Genomic DNA, 15,896 nt, shown 5'->3' with positions numbered 1-15,896 from the left:
CAATGGATTATCAAAGTACTTCTAAAAGAAGAATTCACTGTCTGAAGCATTATAAAATGAAGAAACAGGAAGCTCACAAGTGTAGGCATATTGAGGGAAGGACTGCATTTGATTACTGAAGAGGAGTCTTAAGACATGCGAGAAATTAGTCCATCAATTCAAAGGAGAGCATTTTTAACTATCTTTCTGCAAGCTGGTACTAGTAAACACTTTTCTAGACAAATAATTCTATAATTTAATTGGCCCAACTGAGCAGCTACATTAAACACAGAAGTGGAATTCAAATGTCCATGCAGAGTCTTGAGCCCATGGTGCCTATTTATCACAAATCTCAGTACATCCATAACCACAAGAGCACCACTAGGTTTTTCCTTGAATAAACTATGAGCTGGCAGAAAAGCAAAGGTAAGACAACTCAAACGAACACAAAGTAGCATACGCTTTTTTTTTTTAAATGTCATCACTCAGTATACTGCATTCAGTTGGAAATAAGCATATGAATATGCATTATGAATATACATGTTCTTTAACTGAACTTTGAAAAATTATCTATTGCATTTCCAGTCTTTACATGCATTTCCAATTTTTTTTTTTAATTATATAATGAAGAGGTCAGTTATGCTTTCTCTAGCTTATAATGGATAATTATCAGGTTAATTTGTTAGTCATCAATTATAGTGTTAGAGACTATTTAGATACTACTAAAATGGATCTATGATCCAACAGCCATGATGGTCGTTAAATCAATTTTTCTTGGGTTTTTTGGTTAACTTATTCTGAAGTTTAGGGTTCGGGGATTTTTACCTATGTGCCATATCAGATCTTTAATACTGTGAGTCTTAGTCTTACCCAAAAGATGTAATCTGGGGGAAGCAGAAGACACAGAGTTTAAACAGTAATTTCCAAACACATGCAATACTCTCTCCATCTACTAGTTATCACTATATTGCCCCCCCCCCCCCCCCCCGCAAAAAAACCAATGGTAGTTTACTTTGTATTTTTAAATTCTCTTTTAAGCATGCATGGAATTGCTGTTCAAGTCTAGTAACATTGTAATGTATCCTCCTTTTGAGGAGTGTGTCACAATTTGTTTATGCTATAGAATTAGATCATTATGCAGTACTTCAGCTGCCTTCCCAAACATGGATAAGCCACTCTTTCTAGGAATGCGTTGTGTATTAAGGTTTTTTTAAAAGTCATCTTTTTAGCTGTTTAAACTGTAATCCAAGATTAAATACATCAATTTTGAAATATTATGCATTCTCAGCTTTAATACCAAACTTTGCATTTTGCCATAAAGAATCCTAACCACTGTGTGTGTGAAGGAGCTTCAGCGTAAGTACAATATAAATCAAAATAGTTTCAACAAGATTCTCCATAGATATTTCATCTTGAAAATAACTCTTTCAGAAAGCTATGAAAGATAGCCTTTGATTCTCTGTTGCTGGTTCAAGGGTGTTGATATCACTGTACTGTATTTTTGTCCCATTGCCAATTAAATATGCTGAAATAGAAAAGTCTTTGAAAACAAAAATAAAAAACCTAGTCGCTTCAGTTTTTGATATTCACTAATTCAGCTCTTGATGGCAATCAGCTCCTTCGGCCAAAAGAGCTAGCAGTACAGCACAGAATTGCCTCCATCCTGCAAACCATGGAGAGACCACCAAGCTCATCGCTGGACGCAAGAGCCTTTCCTACTCCAGCAAACACCCACAAAAAGGCAGAGAAGCAAACTGAGAAATACTCCAGCTTATTTGATCATGCAACATGAATCTAGAGCAAGCCTCGCCAGGAGGCTAGCTGTATTAAATGGCTGAGTCAATTCAATGGGCCATTAAAAGTGACAGATCATGTCTCGCCATGCTTTTAGCACAGCCTAATTGTACTAAGTCCAAATTAATTTTCCTATCTGGAACAGAATCAAGAAACGATCAAGACCCTTGTAGCATGGCAGAACAAAGCCTACCTCCCTGTTCCCTTGCCGTTAATGCCTAGTTAAGAACTGAGGGATTTATCTCCACAAAACAGGCTTGGGATTGGTAGCAAGGTAAAAAAATACAACATCAGAGTCCCTGCTCCTCACCATAAGCAGACACACAAAAATCTTGTTCATCTAATTCAAATATTACAACCTCTTCCTCTACAACACTGCAATTTCAACCTTGACCCTTTCAGGTCCCTTAAAAAATTCCCCAGTCACAATGTCACAATCTTTTGATGAGTTACAGCTCCAAACACTGGTGACAAAGTGTTTTGGGTTTGCGTGGAGAGGTTTTTGGTAGCAGGGGAGGGTCCGCAGGTCCGGCTCCTGTGAGAAGCTGCTGGAAGCTCCCCCGGCTCCGAGCCGGACCCGCCGCTGGCCCAGGCCGAGCCCGTCAGGGACAGTGGAAACACCTGTGGGAGAGCAGATTTAAGAGGGGAAACCTGCAGGGAGTGGGGGATTGGGATGGGAGAGGAACCCCTCTGTGGGTACCGAGGGCAGGGAGGAAGGCAGGAGGGGATGCCCCCGCAGCCTGCGGTGAGGCGGCAGGCTGTCCCCCCCAGCCATGGAGGGGAGCGGGGCAGCAGATGCCCCCCTGCAGCCCGGGGAGAGAGGAGCCCACGCCGGAGCAGGGGGATGGATGCCCCCCAAGATGGCCGGGGCTCCGTGGGGAAGCCCGCACTGGAGCAGGCTGTGCCTGAAGAACTGCAGCCCACGGGAAGGACCCACGCCAGGGAAGTTTGTGAGGAACTGCAGCCCACGGGAAGGACTCACCTTGGAGAAGTTGGTGGAGGACTGTCTCCTGCGGGAGACACCCCACGGTGGAGCAGGGCCCGAGTGCGGAGTCCTCCTCCCCTGAGGAGGAAGGAGCGGCAGAGACCAGGTGTGAGGAACCGACCCCAGCCCCCATTCCCCGAAGGTGTTCTGAGGTTTGGTTTTACTTCTCAGTATCCTTGTTTTGATCTGATTGGTAGTAAATTAAATGGATTTTGTTTCTTCCTCAAGTTGAGCCTGTCTTTTGCCCGTGCCCATAAGTGGGGAGTGATCCCTCCCTGTCCTTATCTCAACCCACGAGAGTTTCTTTATATTTTCTCCTGCCAGTGACGGCAATGCTCACCACTGACTTCACCTTTCATGAGTGTTTCCAAGCTGCTGCTAATACCCCAAACTCAGTCTCCAAATCAGTTCTGCTACTTGTAGCCCTCTCACTACTTAATAGCCACTTCAATGCTGCTACTCAACTGAAAAACCAACTCTGACACCTATTTAATTGACTTCTGTTGGCTTTTATATGTCCATCTTACATGTCAAAAGTGAGTCCTTCCTTTTAAACGCAACTTGAGGCTTGTTTAGAGTAATGTTGTTTTCCTATGGGGGTATTTTAAAAATCAGTAGTCAGGACTGCCATTCATAAAGAGGATTTACTCAAAGGAGGTTTTAAACTGACTCATCACTTTTGCCTAAGCCAATTCCTTATTGAATTAAATTTAATTGACATAAGCTGCTTAAATACCCATCTGCCCTGAAGGTTAAGGCAGCTTCGGGAACTAAACCGGTTGAAAACTACCCTCCCCAAAAAGAGACAAACGAAATACTGCATACGGGTTTTTTTTGCTAATTTGTCTTACCTTAAGGTCAAATAAGCACCAGCGCAAGAGAGGGGCAAGACCACGTGTCTGGCGGGGAGGACACTGCTGCTTTTGGCAGCAGCCAACCAGTAGCTAAAGGGTGCTGTATTGCGAAACCTTGCTGAGCGTGCACGCTGTTCTGCCACGGCAGGCAGAGAGGTAGTAAAAGCACCTAGAGCATGTTTTCTTTAGCTAGCTTCTTTCAACCAGAAACAAGATGAAGATTACTTAAAAGCTGTGATACTGGCTGGCTTTGCTGGTGAATGTGAACTGTCACATCTGCAGCAGATAAGATATTCAGGAAGTTCTATTTTTAACTGTAGACAGAAAAAGTATTAGTTTTACTTTGTTTCACCAAAATATCAACTAAATACTTCTGTTTGGCCTCAAATACGACTTTACAAAGCTCCACCTTCTGGTAAACACCACAAAATTATAAACCAACATTACATTTAACAGGGACCTTTGTGAAACTTGTTAACAGGACTTTGCTATAGATAAGTTTCTAATTTTTTTTTATTGCCTACCAGTCATTTGTTCTTATGTTTGCACAGTGCTGTCACTATATTTACATTCACTAAAAACACTAAGTTGTTATCTCTCAAACTAAACTTATCACTAGAATCCAAGCCTAAATAGGATTTTTTTCTCCAGATAATAGAACTTAAAACCCAGCCCTACTCTTGTGACATTTCAAATCTGGCATTCTCACATGTGCAGATTATAGATCCTGAAAAGCAGGCACTTCCCCCCCCACACCCTTTAGAAGATATGTTAATGCAAATACCCAATTTTCTTTTAACAATGCTTGGTGCTGTTTAATGACAATAAATACAAACATTATGCCTACATTGACTCAGACATACATTGATTTAGACATACAAGAAAGAGCGAAGTACCTTCTCTGGTGGTTTCAAGCACTGACAACATCTGACAGATCATGGTTTCTCAGTTTATAAGGTCCAACTCATACGTGAGGCAGCCAATACCACCTCACAGAACCCTTCAAGAAAAAGCCCTCATAACATCTGCCATCCCATTGCCGTAACACACTGAAGTCACAAGTGCTAATTTAGTCCTTTCTAGCATGCACACAAATACAATAGGGCAGGTGTCTGCATTCCTTATCTAATTGCTGAAAATACTTCCATTTAGAGGTAAAAACTACACTAACACACAAAAAACCCTCCACCTTTAACAAAACATTAAGAAGCTTAACAGCATTTTTTTGTTAATGAGGTTATCATGGCTCAATAGCTGGTTTGATGCTTTAGCACACATGCATTTATGTCTTGCAGTTTTATGCTATCTAAGCTAGATTTTCAAAGTATATGTACTTCAACCAGTAAATACCAATTCAATAAACCATAATTCACTATTGTACTAAAAGGACAACCTTTCACCTTTAGGAAGAAACAGTGGATGCCTCCCACCTCTACTTTGAGAGACACTGAAAAACTACTAAAAATCATTTATAATCCTCAATGACTGGAGATGTAACACTCATTTTTAACAACACTGAATTACAAGAAAACAGGAATGCTCACTTCATACAGACATTGCTTTTTTCCAAGCAACATAAACCTGACAAGAAATTAAAAGCTACTTTTTAAAAACATTTAAATCGGAGAGCTGAGATCAAGGGGGAAAAAAAAAAAAGAATAAATTAAAATTATTTACCATGAATCAGCTGATCAACATTTACTTGTTACCAGAATCTAGTAATCAAACAAAAGACACAGACTGAAAAACATATCTAATACCAACTAATATTAATTTTAGGACACTTGCGCCTGCATTCATTTTTAATCATATACATTTTCATGGGATTTGCTCACAATATAAAGTTAAATATCTGCCTGTTTGAAGACCTACTGGCCAGGATGAAAAAAACATGAATGTATCTCCCTCCTGAAAGGCAGGGAAGTAGATTTTTCATGGCATATAGATATGTGAAACTTTCGAAACAAATGTCAGCAACAGCACGCCTTTAAAAATATTACTGAATTCTTCTGAACAAGAGCTAAAAATGTGCATATTGCCCAGGGAGGCTTAGGGCACTGCAGCCCTTTCTCAACACCATGTGCTGCAGCATGTATTCCCAGTCACATGCCAGGAGAGCAGTCACACAGCTGCATGCTTTCCCATCCACACTGCGGCTGCATCCAGGCTTGACATTTGCACAGAAAATTCAAAACATCTGGATCTCAAGTCCTGCTTTATATGCAATGCTTTTAATATCAGTTCTGTCAAGTCCACTGTATTTACTGCTAACTTGAAGTAATCAAATGATGCAACTGCAGTGACCCAGATGCCTCAAGTGATGGGGATAAATTGGATTTCTTCCTTGCTGTGTTAAGAGAAACAAGCAGATAGAGCAGCTCTCCACTTTCTAATGAAAGGACAACTTCTCTACCAATCCTTATGAGATATATTTAGCTATATATATTCTCTACAGGTCAAATGATATATCATGCAATGGAGGCAGTAAAAATGGATGGTCATAGACAATGGGACTTCAAGCAATAGCTGACTTAAATCGGGGAAGAAAATTGAATTAGATAAAATTATCTAGAGAGCTAAAGGAGTGGAAAAACTATTCTGACATTTAATATCTCTTACTATTAAAAAAATATCATATTTCTGGTTTCAACTTCTGACTATCAGATACTATTAAATCCACTAAACAAAAGAGCTCTGAAGTCTCTGGTATCATCTCTTTTTATGAACAGTACTCAAACCACTTCTGAAACACCTCTTCAACTGAATAAATTCAGCTCTTTTGCTCTCATGGGAGAGTGTATTTTCCAGAGCCGTACTCATTCAATTTTTTCCTTTACAATCACCTCCATCTCTTGCGAGTTTGGCACTGACAGCCTAGGGAGCCAATTTATAAAATAACAACCAAGTAAGTATTTCTGCTCCCCTTTAAATACGTTCAAAGCATCACTTCCAAAAATACATTTCTGTACCCTACAGGTTACATTTTGTGTTTCACATTAACAGTCTGCATCACAGTCAAATAAAGGATATTATTTAAATCTGCCCAGTCACTGTAATGTTTTCAGAGGGAATATTAAAATAATGATCAACGCTCACTTTGTCTTCTTCCCATTCCACAAATGGCATTAGTTCAAAACAAAATTAGGAGTTGACACAGTTGATAATCAAAATACAACAAAAATGAAGTAGACACGAAAAGTCTGACAACACGTAAGAACTCAAAGCAAACTTTCAAAAATGGCAGTGGTACTAACTGTTCTGTTGCCTTCATCTTTCCACTGCTTTGGAATAGAAGTATTTGAATTCTAATACTGAATGACACTAAATTACGACTCTCAGTGCAGGGGTTTAAGCCAGGCACAGAAAAATGCTAGCTGTGAAAAACCTTTATTTAAATGCTTCTTCTGATTGTCTTTGCGTTGCCGAGTAACGTCAACTGGACAGATACATTTCAATACTTAAGGAGATATTCTCTTGCCTTGACGAAGAGGCCACTGCTTTTCTAATGGTATCATGCACTGGTGCGCCAAAAGATCCTTTGCCTCACTAAAGGGAGGCACATCTTCCCATTTGGGCAAAAAACTTTAGAAGCGATTCTCATTGCTTCACAGTCCTCTGATCTGGCGTCAGAGTTGTTCCTCTCCATATATCAAGTCAGGCAAAAAAATGTATGAAAAGGTAGTTTGTCACAAAAAATGCTCTCCTAATACAAAACAAGAAGTTGTTAAGCAACTTAAGTCTGGAATTTTCTAGCTTTGAGTATCTGACATGAATGTTGTCTTGATTTAAGCTTCTTGCTTGCAATCTCACATTCCTTTATAAAACCAAACTGGGGAAAGAGAAATCTCATTGTGCAGCATCACACCGGCATGTGGGTTTGAACACCTTGCTTTGCCACTTGCCGTAACAGAGGAAACGACAGTGGTAATGGACTGTCTTTGACCTACCTGACAGAGAGAAGAGGCAAACTGGGTAATACAGACATTTGCTAAAAGCAAATAAATTATGAGAATGAGGAGTCCTGAAATAGTTCAGCAAAAACCAGCCAGCACTTCTGGACTCTTCTGCCCATTACTCACCTGAGGATTTCTACTCTGCACCCCTAATAACATAGATACCTGCCTAGCAACTTTCCCAAGCTGACTCCTTGTTTCAAGTCCATTAGCCTTTTCCCACTTATTTCCTATCTCTACAATTCTGATTTCTCATTAGTCTCCTCGTCCAGCACATCTTATACTTCCTGACCCCCATCCTCACATTTCACACATAGTTCTTATATTTCACCTTCCAACTATCTTCCTTTCCTTCTTCACCTAGACTTTGCATGCTGCCTCACATGCATATTTTCTGACTCTGAAGATTCCTCATTCAAACTCACAGTGCTCCTTCTTTTCCCTCGGGGTTCCCTGTACAGCCAAGAAAAGAGCTGACACCCTCAACACCCTGAACCCTCACCAGACCGGTTTCTTCTTACCTGTTTTTCCCTGCCCTACTGGTTTTCAGTCCAGTTCCCCTACTTTTTTCTTCCCAGGCTTCAGGTGCCATCCTCCTTCTCCCTACCCCCAACTCCTGATTACTTTCCTTTCCACAAGCTACCAAAATTCCCCCTGCCCCACTCTGTCAAATTCCAAGGCCAACCCCACTTGTTCCCATACTCCTTGTTCCAAACCACCTCTTCTGCAAGTCCAGGGTTTTTCTCCCGTGCTCCAATTAAGCAGCTTTTAGATCTCAGAATTAAGATGCTGATGAGGAGACAGGACAGAAAAACTCCCTGATTTCAATTAAGGTACCAGCAGTCCAGCTTGCAGGAAGTTTCTGCAAACACAGCTGCTAAAATCTCCCAGTCCATACTGATTTTTCAGTTCCTCCCAGACTGGCCCGAATGGATGATTCCTCCATGCAAAAACACTTCTACACCTTACAAGTTTAAAATCCTCACTCCAAACCAAGATGATTTAAATCTTCCAACAAACAAGACAACTCACATTAAGAAGCTTAAGGAAACACTCCCTCTCCCATAGAGTTGTTCCAAAAAACCAACACTGTATTTTAGCTGAAGTTTCCACATACAACAAATCTAACAAAACTCACCAGCTTGGAAAGCTTTTGCCAAACTCCAGCAGTTTTGGCTAAGCTCTGATCACTTGAAAACACAGTCTTGTAACAAACACCAACAGTATTAAGATCCTTGGTGCCACGAGGATCATCAATACCAACCACAAACAGCCAGTCTTTTATAAGATCATTTACAATTCCCAGTTATTGACCAGAATCTCAATACAGCAAGTACTGTGCAAACACAAGATAAAAAGGCAGTTTGCTGCCTTGAAGAACTTACAATCTATTAAGATAAAAGGTGACTACTACCACAAGATGAAGACATGCACTGAATGGCTCCATTCTGAGATCTACAGGATCTGCAAGACAACCGTCTGCAATCTATTCATTACACACAATCCACACAGATCAACACAGTATCTTCCCCAACCTAACCACTGATTTGATACCAAAGATAAGATGCTTCTCAAATCTGCTCATTTGATCACTCTTCTATTCTCCCTCTTTTTTCTTCACTTATTCCACTTTTTCTTACCACAGAAAATCATAAGGTATCCACTTCTGAGTCCGTTATGCCCTCTCACTCTATATTACTTTGACTTACCTCCCTTGCCCTCATCACCTTCTCTTTCCTAAACCCCAAAATCCTTTATAGAGTACATTTCTCCTTCCTCAACTTCTCCAATTAGTATTTCCTTCTCCTCTTGGCTTCAATGGGAAAAACGGAGGGGGGGGGAATTTTTTGTCTTTTTTTTTTTAATCAAATAACTGCTTCAAATTAAATTCACTAACCAAACTATACAAAAGTCGGAGAAATCTCAGGGGAAATGAGGAAAAGAAAAACAAACTACTCAGTGCCAGCTATGGGGAAAGAGGAGCCTGTGGGGATGCTTATGAGACTACTGCCCATAGGAGAGCTTGGAGGTGCTGATTCTCGGAGCCCTGATCAAGTGCAGCACAGCCTGAGGTCCCACAGTTCTGTCCAATGCCTCCTGGATAGAAACGAAACCACTCAAACACAAAAATGGGGGGCTGATCTCTGTCACTCTATACCAAACTCAAAATGGTGAGGTACACATGATATAGGTAGGTTATTCTGCCCTCCACTTTTTCAACTTCTTTTTGCAAAAATACAGCTTCTGTACCATTTTCCTGCTGCTCTGACCTTTTCTTCCCCAAAACTTTGGCAGAACACAACTAACCTGATCCTTTCCTACTTTGCTGCTGCCCACGGGAATGTGAATAGCTGCAATGACAACCAAAAAGACTGGTCACTTTCCGCTATGTCTTTTCTATCTGCCCCAATGTCAATGTCTCAGTCTCTGCTCTGCAGCCTGTTCTTACCCAGTGTGAAAAATAAATCTAAGTTTAAACATCGGTGTGAAATATTCAGACAAATTTTCAAGCACTGGGCAGCATTTCAATTATTTCTTCAAAACATGAGGTCATAATTTTAGCAATACGATTTAAGTTGAATGGTAACTGAATTTAAACACTGTAGTAAATGACTAAATCTTTTTCATTATTGTCTGTACGTAAGATATTCCAGAAGGTGAAACCGCACACCCTCTGAAATTTAATGGAAAGGATGACATGCAGAGAAGTCACAGGCACATTGTCATGTCATCGGTTATCTTTAAAACAGCATATTACAAGTAAGGTAACAACATATATAGCACATTTTTCTACACTAAAATGCATATCTAAAGCATACTAACGAATCTTTAATGCCTCAGCAAAAAAAATATGTGCATGCATTAAGTACATCTAAATAATGAGACAAAAGATCTTGATCTGGTAGGTAAATATTTAGGCTATTTAAACAGTTATGTATCATTGTGCAAGACAGCAGGAATCGCTCGAATTACTACAGTCTTTAACCCAGACTGTGCTTAAATGTTTCTGTGGCCCGCTTAACATTCCAGGCATATTTCTGGCAAGGTAGCTCTGGCTGAGGTTCAAACTGTCCTTGTCCAACTTTCACTTACTATAAAAACATTGTTTAATATAGAAAAGTATACACAGAGACATATGTTTCTTATTTCGCAGACACCTAGAATACTGACACTTGTGTTCACTAACTCCCCGTGGAAATTTTTAGGCAAACGCTTTCAAGCGAGGTTGTACTTACTAGGCAGCACCCGCTACAGATAGTCCAAGCTTCCACCAGTTTTAAACTGCGACGCTTAAATATTGCTTATAATGCAATCCTACTGAAAAACATAGAACCTGCCCCTATTTATAGACCCTAATTAAAACGAAAAGGCCTAACCCAATCTTACCACGCACCACCAGGCCCGAGAGACGTGAAAACGCTATCCCGAAACAACGCAGCAGACGGGTAATTTGCAGCAGACCGCGTATTTGTCAAATTAACTGCAGGAATTTACCGGTTTGCTTACCTCCACGCAGCGTTATCTTTTATGAGGAGGTAATCTACCAAATTACTTCAGCATGCCTCCAGCCTGCTGCTGCCAATTAGTTCAGCCCGGCTAATAAATCAGGATGGCCAAGCCACTCGGTTACAGCGGGACTGGTCCGGTATTTGAGGAGTATAAACAGAGGCGGTATGTTCGTGCCTCCCCATCTTCCACCCCCCCACACCCGAAACAACGCTTGGTCTGGGCACCCGCCGCGGGCAAAAAAAAAAAAAAAAAAAAAAAATAGAAAAAAAGCCTCAATTTCCTTTTTTTCTTGAACGAATTTAACGCTAACGCTGGCGGCAAACTCGCCAGCCGCTGGGGCAGGGGCTCTGCCCCTCAGGGTCTCCGCCCCTCAGGGTCTCCACACGCATCGGCCGAGGAGGGCCCGCTGTGACAGGGCCCGCTCTGACAGGGCCCCCCGACCCCGGCCCGCCGTCCCGCTTCGGGGCGAACCGAGGCGAGGCGCGGCGCCCCGCCGACAGCGGCACCGGCGGCCCCGCCGCCCACACCCTCCCCGCAGCCGCGGACGGGGGAAGGAAAATGTCGCCGACGGGCCCGGCCCGGCCCCGCCGCCGAGGGAGACGGGGAGGCCTCAGAGAGGGCGCGGGAGGCCTCCCCGTCCCCCTCGGCGGCGGCGGCGGGGCCGGCGCCCGGCGGGGCGAACGCCCTCCTTCCCCCCGGGATCTCCCTCGTCCGCCGGCGGCTCCCGCCCCTTACCTGTCCCGGGGGTCGATCCACGAGGTCTGCCGGGTGTTGTGGTCGATGTAAAAGACTCGCCCGTCGAAGTCCCTCGCTTCCTCCCAGCCGGCGGGCAGCGGTAGCTCCGAGCTCTCCCGGCCCCGCTGCCCGCCCGCCGGCGGCCCGCCGCCCTGTCCCGCCGCCACTTGCTGCTGCTGCCGCCGCCGCCGCCCGCCGCTCAACCACGGCATGGCCGCTCCGCCGCCGGGCCGCCACCGCCCAGCTCCGGCCGAAACCCGCTCCCCGCCCGCCGCCGGGGCAGCTCCCGTCCCGCCCGGGCCGCGGCCGCCCGCCGCCGCCTCCTCCTCCTCTTCCTCCTCCTCCAGCACTAACAGGCGGCCCCGCAGGGAGCGGGACTCGGGCGGCTCCGGCTGCGCCGCGCCGGGCTCATCCTCCCCCGCGCCAGCCCCGCTCCGCGCCGGGACCAGCCCCGCCGCCCTTCCTAACCCCGCCCGGGACCTGCCCCGCGCCGCCGCGGCTCCCAGCCCCCGAGCTCGGCCCGCCGGCCCGAGCGCCCCCGCCCCGCCGCTCAGCAGCGCCCCGCCGTCGCCTCCCCCCGCTCCCGCCCGGCGCCTGCCCCGGCCATCTTCCCTCCCTCCCTCCCTCCGCCAGGGCCCGGCCCCCGCCTCCGCCCCGCCCGCCCGTTCCCACGCCGCGGAGGGCCGGGCCGGGCCGGGCCGGGCCGGGGGAAGGGGCCGGGGCCGGGAGGGTCCTCCCGGGCCCGGCCCGGCCCGGCGGGCAGGAGGGAAGCGGCGGGGCCCGGCCGGGTGGCCGCGCCCAAACCCGGACACGTCGGCCGGGGGAAGAGAGGGCGGCAGTCCTCCGGCCTGGGCCCGGGGGAAGGTGGCCGAGGCCCCACCGGGGCCCGTCCTGTCCCGCCGCGGGGCCTGCGCTCTGCCACGGCCCGGTGGGGACCGGGGCGGCGACGGAAAAGGGGAGCCGTGCCCGGCCCTCGCTGGGTCACGCATCCTGCGGTGCCCACCCGAAAAGCCTCGGGGGTGCTGAGCAATCTGGATGTGCGTAGGAACGGGGCGGGGGGGGGGGGGAAGCGAGGGGGTCCACTGCAGAGCCACTAAAGAGGAGGGAGGAGAAGCGTGCCGTATCGCTGCTTGGATAATGGACGGTGGAAAATAATACATCCAACTTGCTGGACATCCCAACCCCGTCCCTTAACCTCAGCCCGTAGAGCAGAAAGCAGCTGTGTCTGATTTGACCTGAGCCTGCTGGAGACCGCAACACAGACTTCCAGCTACCACCTAGAATTAAATTCCCCCAAACTTACTTAGAACAGAGTTGGAGTTGGCCTGTGGTACTCCGTGCCTTTCCAGGATGCTGACTTCAGCTAAACCTTTGAAAATCTGGAAATAAAGAGTTAAGGTAATGCAGGCTAAGCTTCTGAAAACTAGGAAAGGAGTTAACAATATATTCTCAAACAGCCTTAACTCAGCCCCCTGAAATTGGCAGTACCCTGCCAGGGATTATACTGCAATTCCAATTATGTTCTACTTTAATTCACCGTTTTAAGTTACAGCTCTATGAACGTTAATTGCTGCAGTGTGGTTATAAATGCAGGAAATTAGAGGACTTTTGCTCCTGACTTCTTAGGCCTTTCTCTCTCTTCCCCCTCCTCTGCACCAACCATTAGTTATCAAAGAACAGAGCTGTACGTGAGAGAGGCAGCATAGATAATAGGACAGATCAGGCGTTTTACCTACGTTTCACAGGTTATTTCAACAGTAGCAGGCTAGAGTCTTCTTATGAGGGCTACTGGCAGCAGTGAGGTGTGATAGGAGAGTAATATGCGGGTTCAGTGATGAAAGCAAAGCAGTGTATGAAGCTCTGAGGGCAATGGTGAAGTAGGTCGAAAATGTGGTAAAGGTGTCAAATTTAGCAAATGCGAGGTTGTAGATCTGATCTTCAAAAGCACAACAGCTTATGTTTGGATCAGCTCATCTCAACAGTTTGCTTCAGCAAACGCTGGGTGTTAGGTTGTCTCACATGGTCCCAAGAGTTCAGCAGTATCTCCAGGAGCAAGGTGCTGCTTGTGTGTTACGGATGTTTTTGAGGCATGTTTCAAGGAGGGCAGAGTTAAGGCACGGTACAAACTCTCTATTTTTCAGTGGATGCAGTTTCTATTATTTCAAGTATGTCTCCCAAATTTTCAAAGGTTTTATGTAGCAGAGGTAGGCATTCTCCAATGGTCTAGGTCTGTATTAACATTTTCAGACATTGGATTTTCTTGTTTAAAAAAATCAACTGTCCTCTGTGCACCACAGCTCAACTCTCCCTTCATTGCTCTAAATGTCCTTGCAGCAATTACCTTAGCACGATGTCTGCACAGCACAGCACCATGCCAAGACACTGGACTAGTTCATAATACCTGGAAGCAGTAGAGCCAGGTTGCTATAATAATCCACCAAAACTAATTAGCCCTGCTGAGGATACGTGCAGCATTGCCCTCCAACATGGGCTGGTTCTTCCTCATCAGTCCCCGGAGTCCCAAGAGAAGGTCAAGCTTCAGTGAAGAACCTGTAGATGGAGGTTGCAGAAACAGTGCGAGACTGACCACGGAGGCACCAAAAAGATTTCAAATGGGGGTGGGGAGCTCAACACAGCAGTGGGCAAGAGGTGAAATGGTGGGATTGAGTGTGGAACATTTCGTTCCGCTCATAGCCTTTCGACTAAATTCTTGTCTTAACTTTGGCAAATTGCTCCAGGTTAGAGCCAGAAAAGGACTTGGCTGGGCTGTGGTTTCTCAGGCAGAATTATGATGCACATGTTCCATGTAAAACATGAGCTGTATGTCCAGTGTGGCCTGGATCTCGTGGATTCATTATAAATGCTGTTGAGGATGCATACGCTACTACGTAAAGGACAGGTCCAAGATTTTCAGGTGCACTGTAGCTGCTTCTGCAACTGACAGGTTACATCTCCCTAAATCTTGAACAAACATGAAAAAAAAAATCCTTAGATTCTGCCTGGGCAAAGTTCACAGGCTAAACATGAGAACATGTCCAAAAAAACTCAGATTTAAAATTGTCCTAGACTTTAGATCTAACTTTTAGGCTATCTGTATCTAGAAAAATTGTTAGCTTCAGTTAGGAGCTGAAGCTTCTTAAACACTCCTGAATAAAGGTGTTGAAAAACCTGACTCCAAGAGTCCAGCCAGCTGTGCACAGAGCTGCCTACAGTAACCAGTAGGAAATGATAGGGCTAGCAGTTGCCTCACAAGAATAGAAACTCCCTCTGTCTGCAGCACACTCATGCCAAGATGCCAGGCAGGAACTCTCAATTATTTTTCAGGCCAGAATGGTACCCTTCCTCGGATGTTACCTCATCCTTCTGCCTGTTCCTTGGGAGGAAATGAACAAAGCATTCAGGAGCCAAGGGTTATTTCTGAGTAACATGAAAAGGCAAGAAGAGAAGAACCTGAAAAAGTCACTGTAGTCTTCATGCCAAAGCACTAATTTGCAATGCGTTTTGTGCCATCCTTACCCTACAATGAAATCCTCCTGAGCCTGCGTCACTGTTCCCTCCCTTTTATTTTCCTTCCTCTTCAATGTCCGTCATGCTTCAAGAGGGTAAAGGGAAAGAGAGGGATGGAGAACCTGGTGCAACACAGCATTTCTGGTTTGGGTTGCAGAAAGAAACCCCTCTGCCAAAGACAACCTGCATAGCATCGAACAGGTAATAACATAGAATTGGCATAGAATAAATGCCAGTGTATCATATTTCATATAAAGGTGTATCTACATAAATTTACATCAGTCCCTTGTCTCATATCTTCTCCGTATATACATAATCTCAATTCTCATGTATTTCACACACCTTCATTCCACACCTGTTTTCCTTTCCTTCCATTTTTTCCCACCCACAAACATTGCTCACACATTCACTCATTCCTCAGGCACACCTATTCCCATTAACTCAAAATTACACAAGCAGCTTTTCTTCGTGTACCCTCCCTTGCCATCTTCAGTGTTTATAATCACAGATTCTACCTACACATCTTCTCTGTTATACGTGCTCTTATACCCAGGTCCACAATTGATACCACAATATCTT

The 15,896-nt window shown here is 45.0% G+C and overlaps 1 protein-coding gene across 4 annotated transcripts in view; it reads right to left on the bottom strand.

The window, feature by feature from the left end:
• The window catches only part of WWC3 (WWC family member 3), a 104,674-nt gene extending 92,645 nt beyond the window's left edge, over positions 1 to 12,029 (bottom strand). For all 4 annotated transcript variants that reach the window (XM_029998960.1, XM_029998961.1, XM_029998962.1 and 1 more), the window contains exon 1: positions 11,811 to 12,029. In XM_029998960.1, coding sequence (XP_029854820.1) covers positions 11,811 to 12,022 — 212 coding nt within the window. In that variant the 5' untranslated portion in view covers positions 12,023 to 12,029. The remainder of the gene's footprint in view (positions 1 to 11,810) is intronic.
• Between the last annotated feature and the right edge of the window lie 3,867 nt (positions 12,030 to 15,896).

This window comes from Aquila chrysaetos, chromosome 23 (genome assembly GCF_900496995.4).
Source record: "Aquila chrysaetos chrysaetos chromosome 23, bAquChr1.4, whole genome shotgun sequence".
NCBI lineage: Eukaryota > Metazoa > Chordata > Aves > Accipitriformes > Accipitridae > Aquila > Aquila chrysaetos.
Note: the sequence above shows the minus strand (reverse complement) of the source record. Positions and strands in the feature narration are given on the sequence as shown.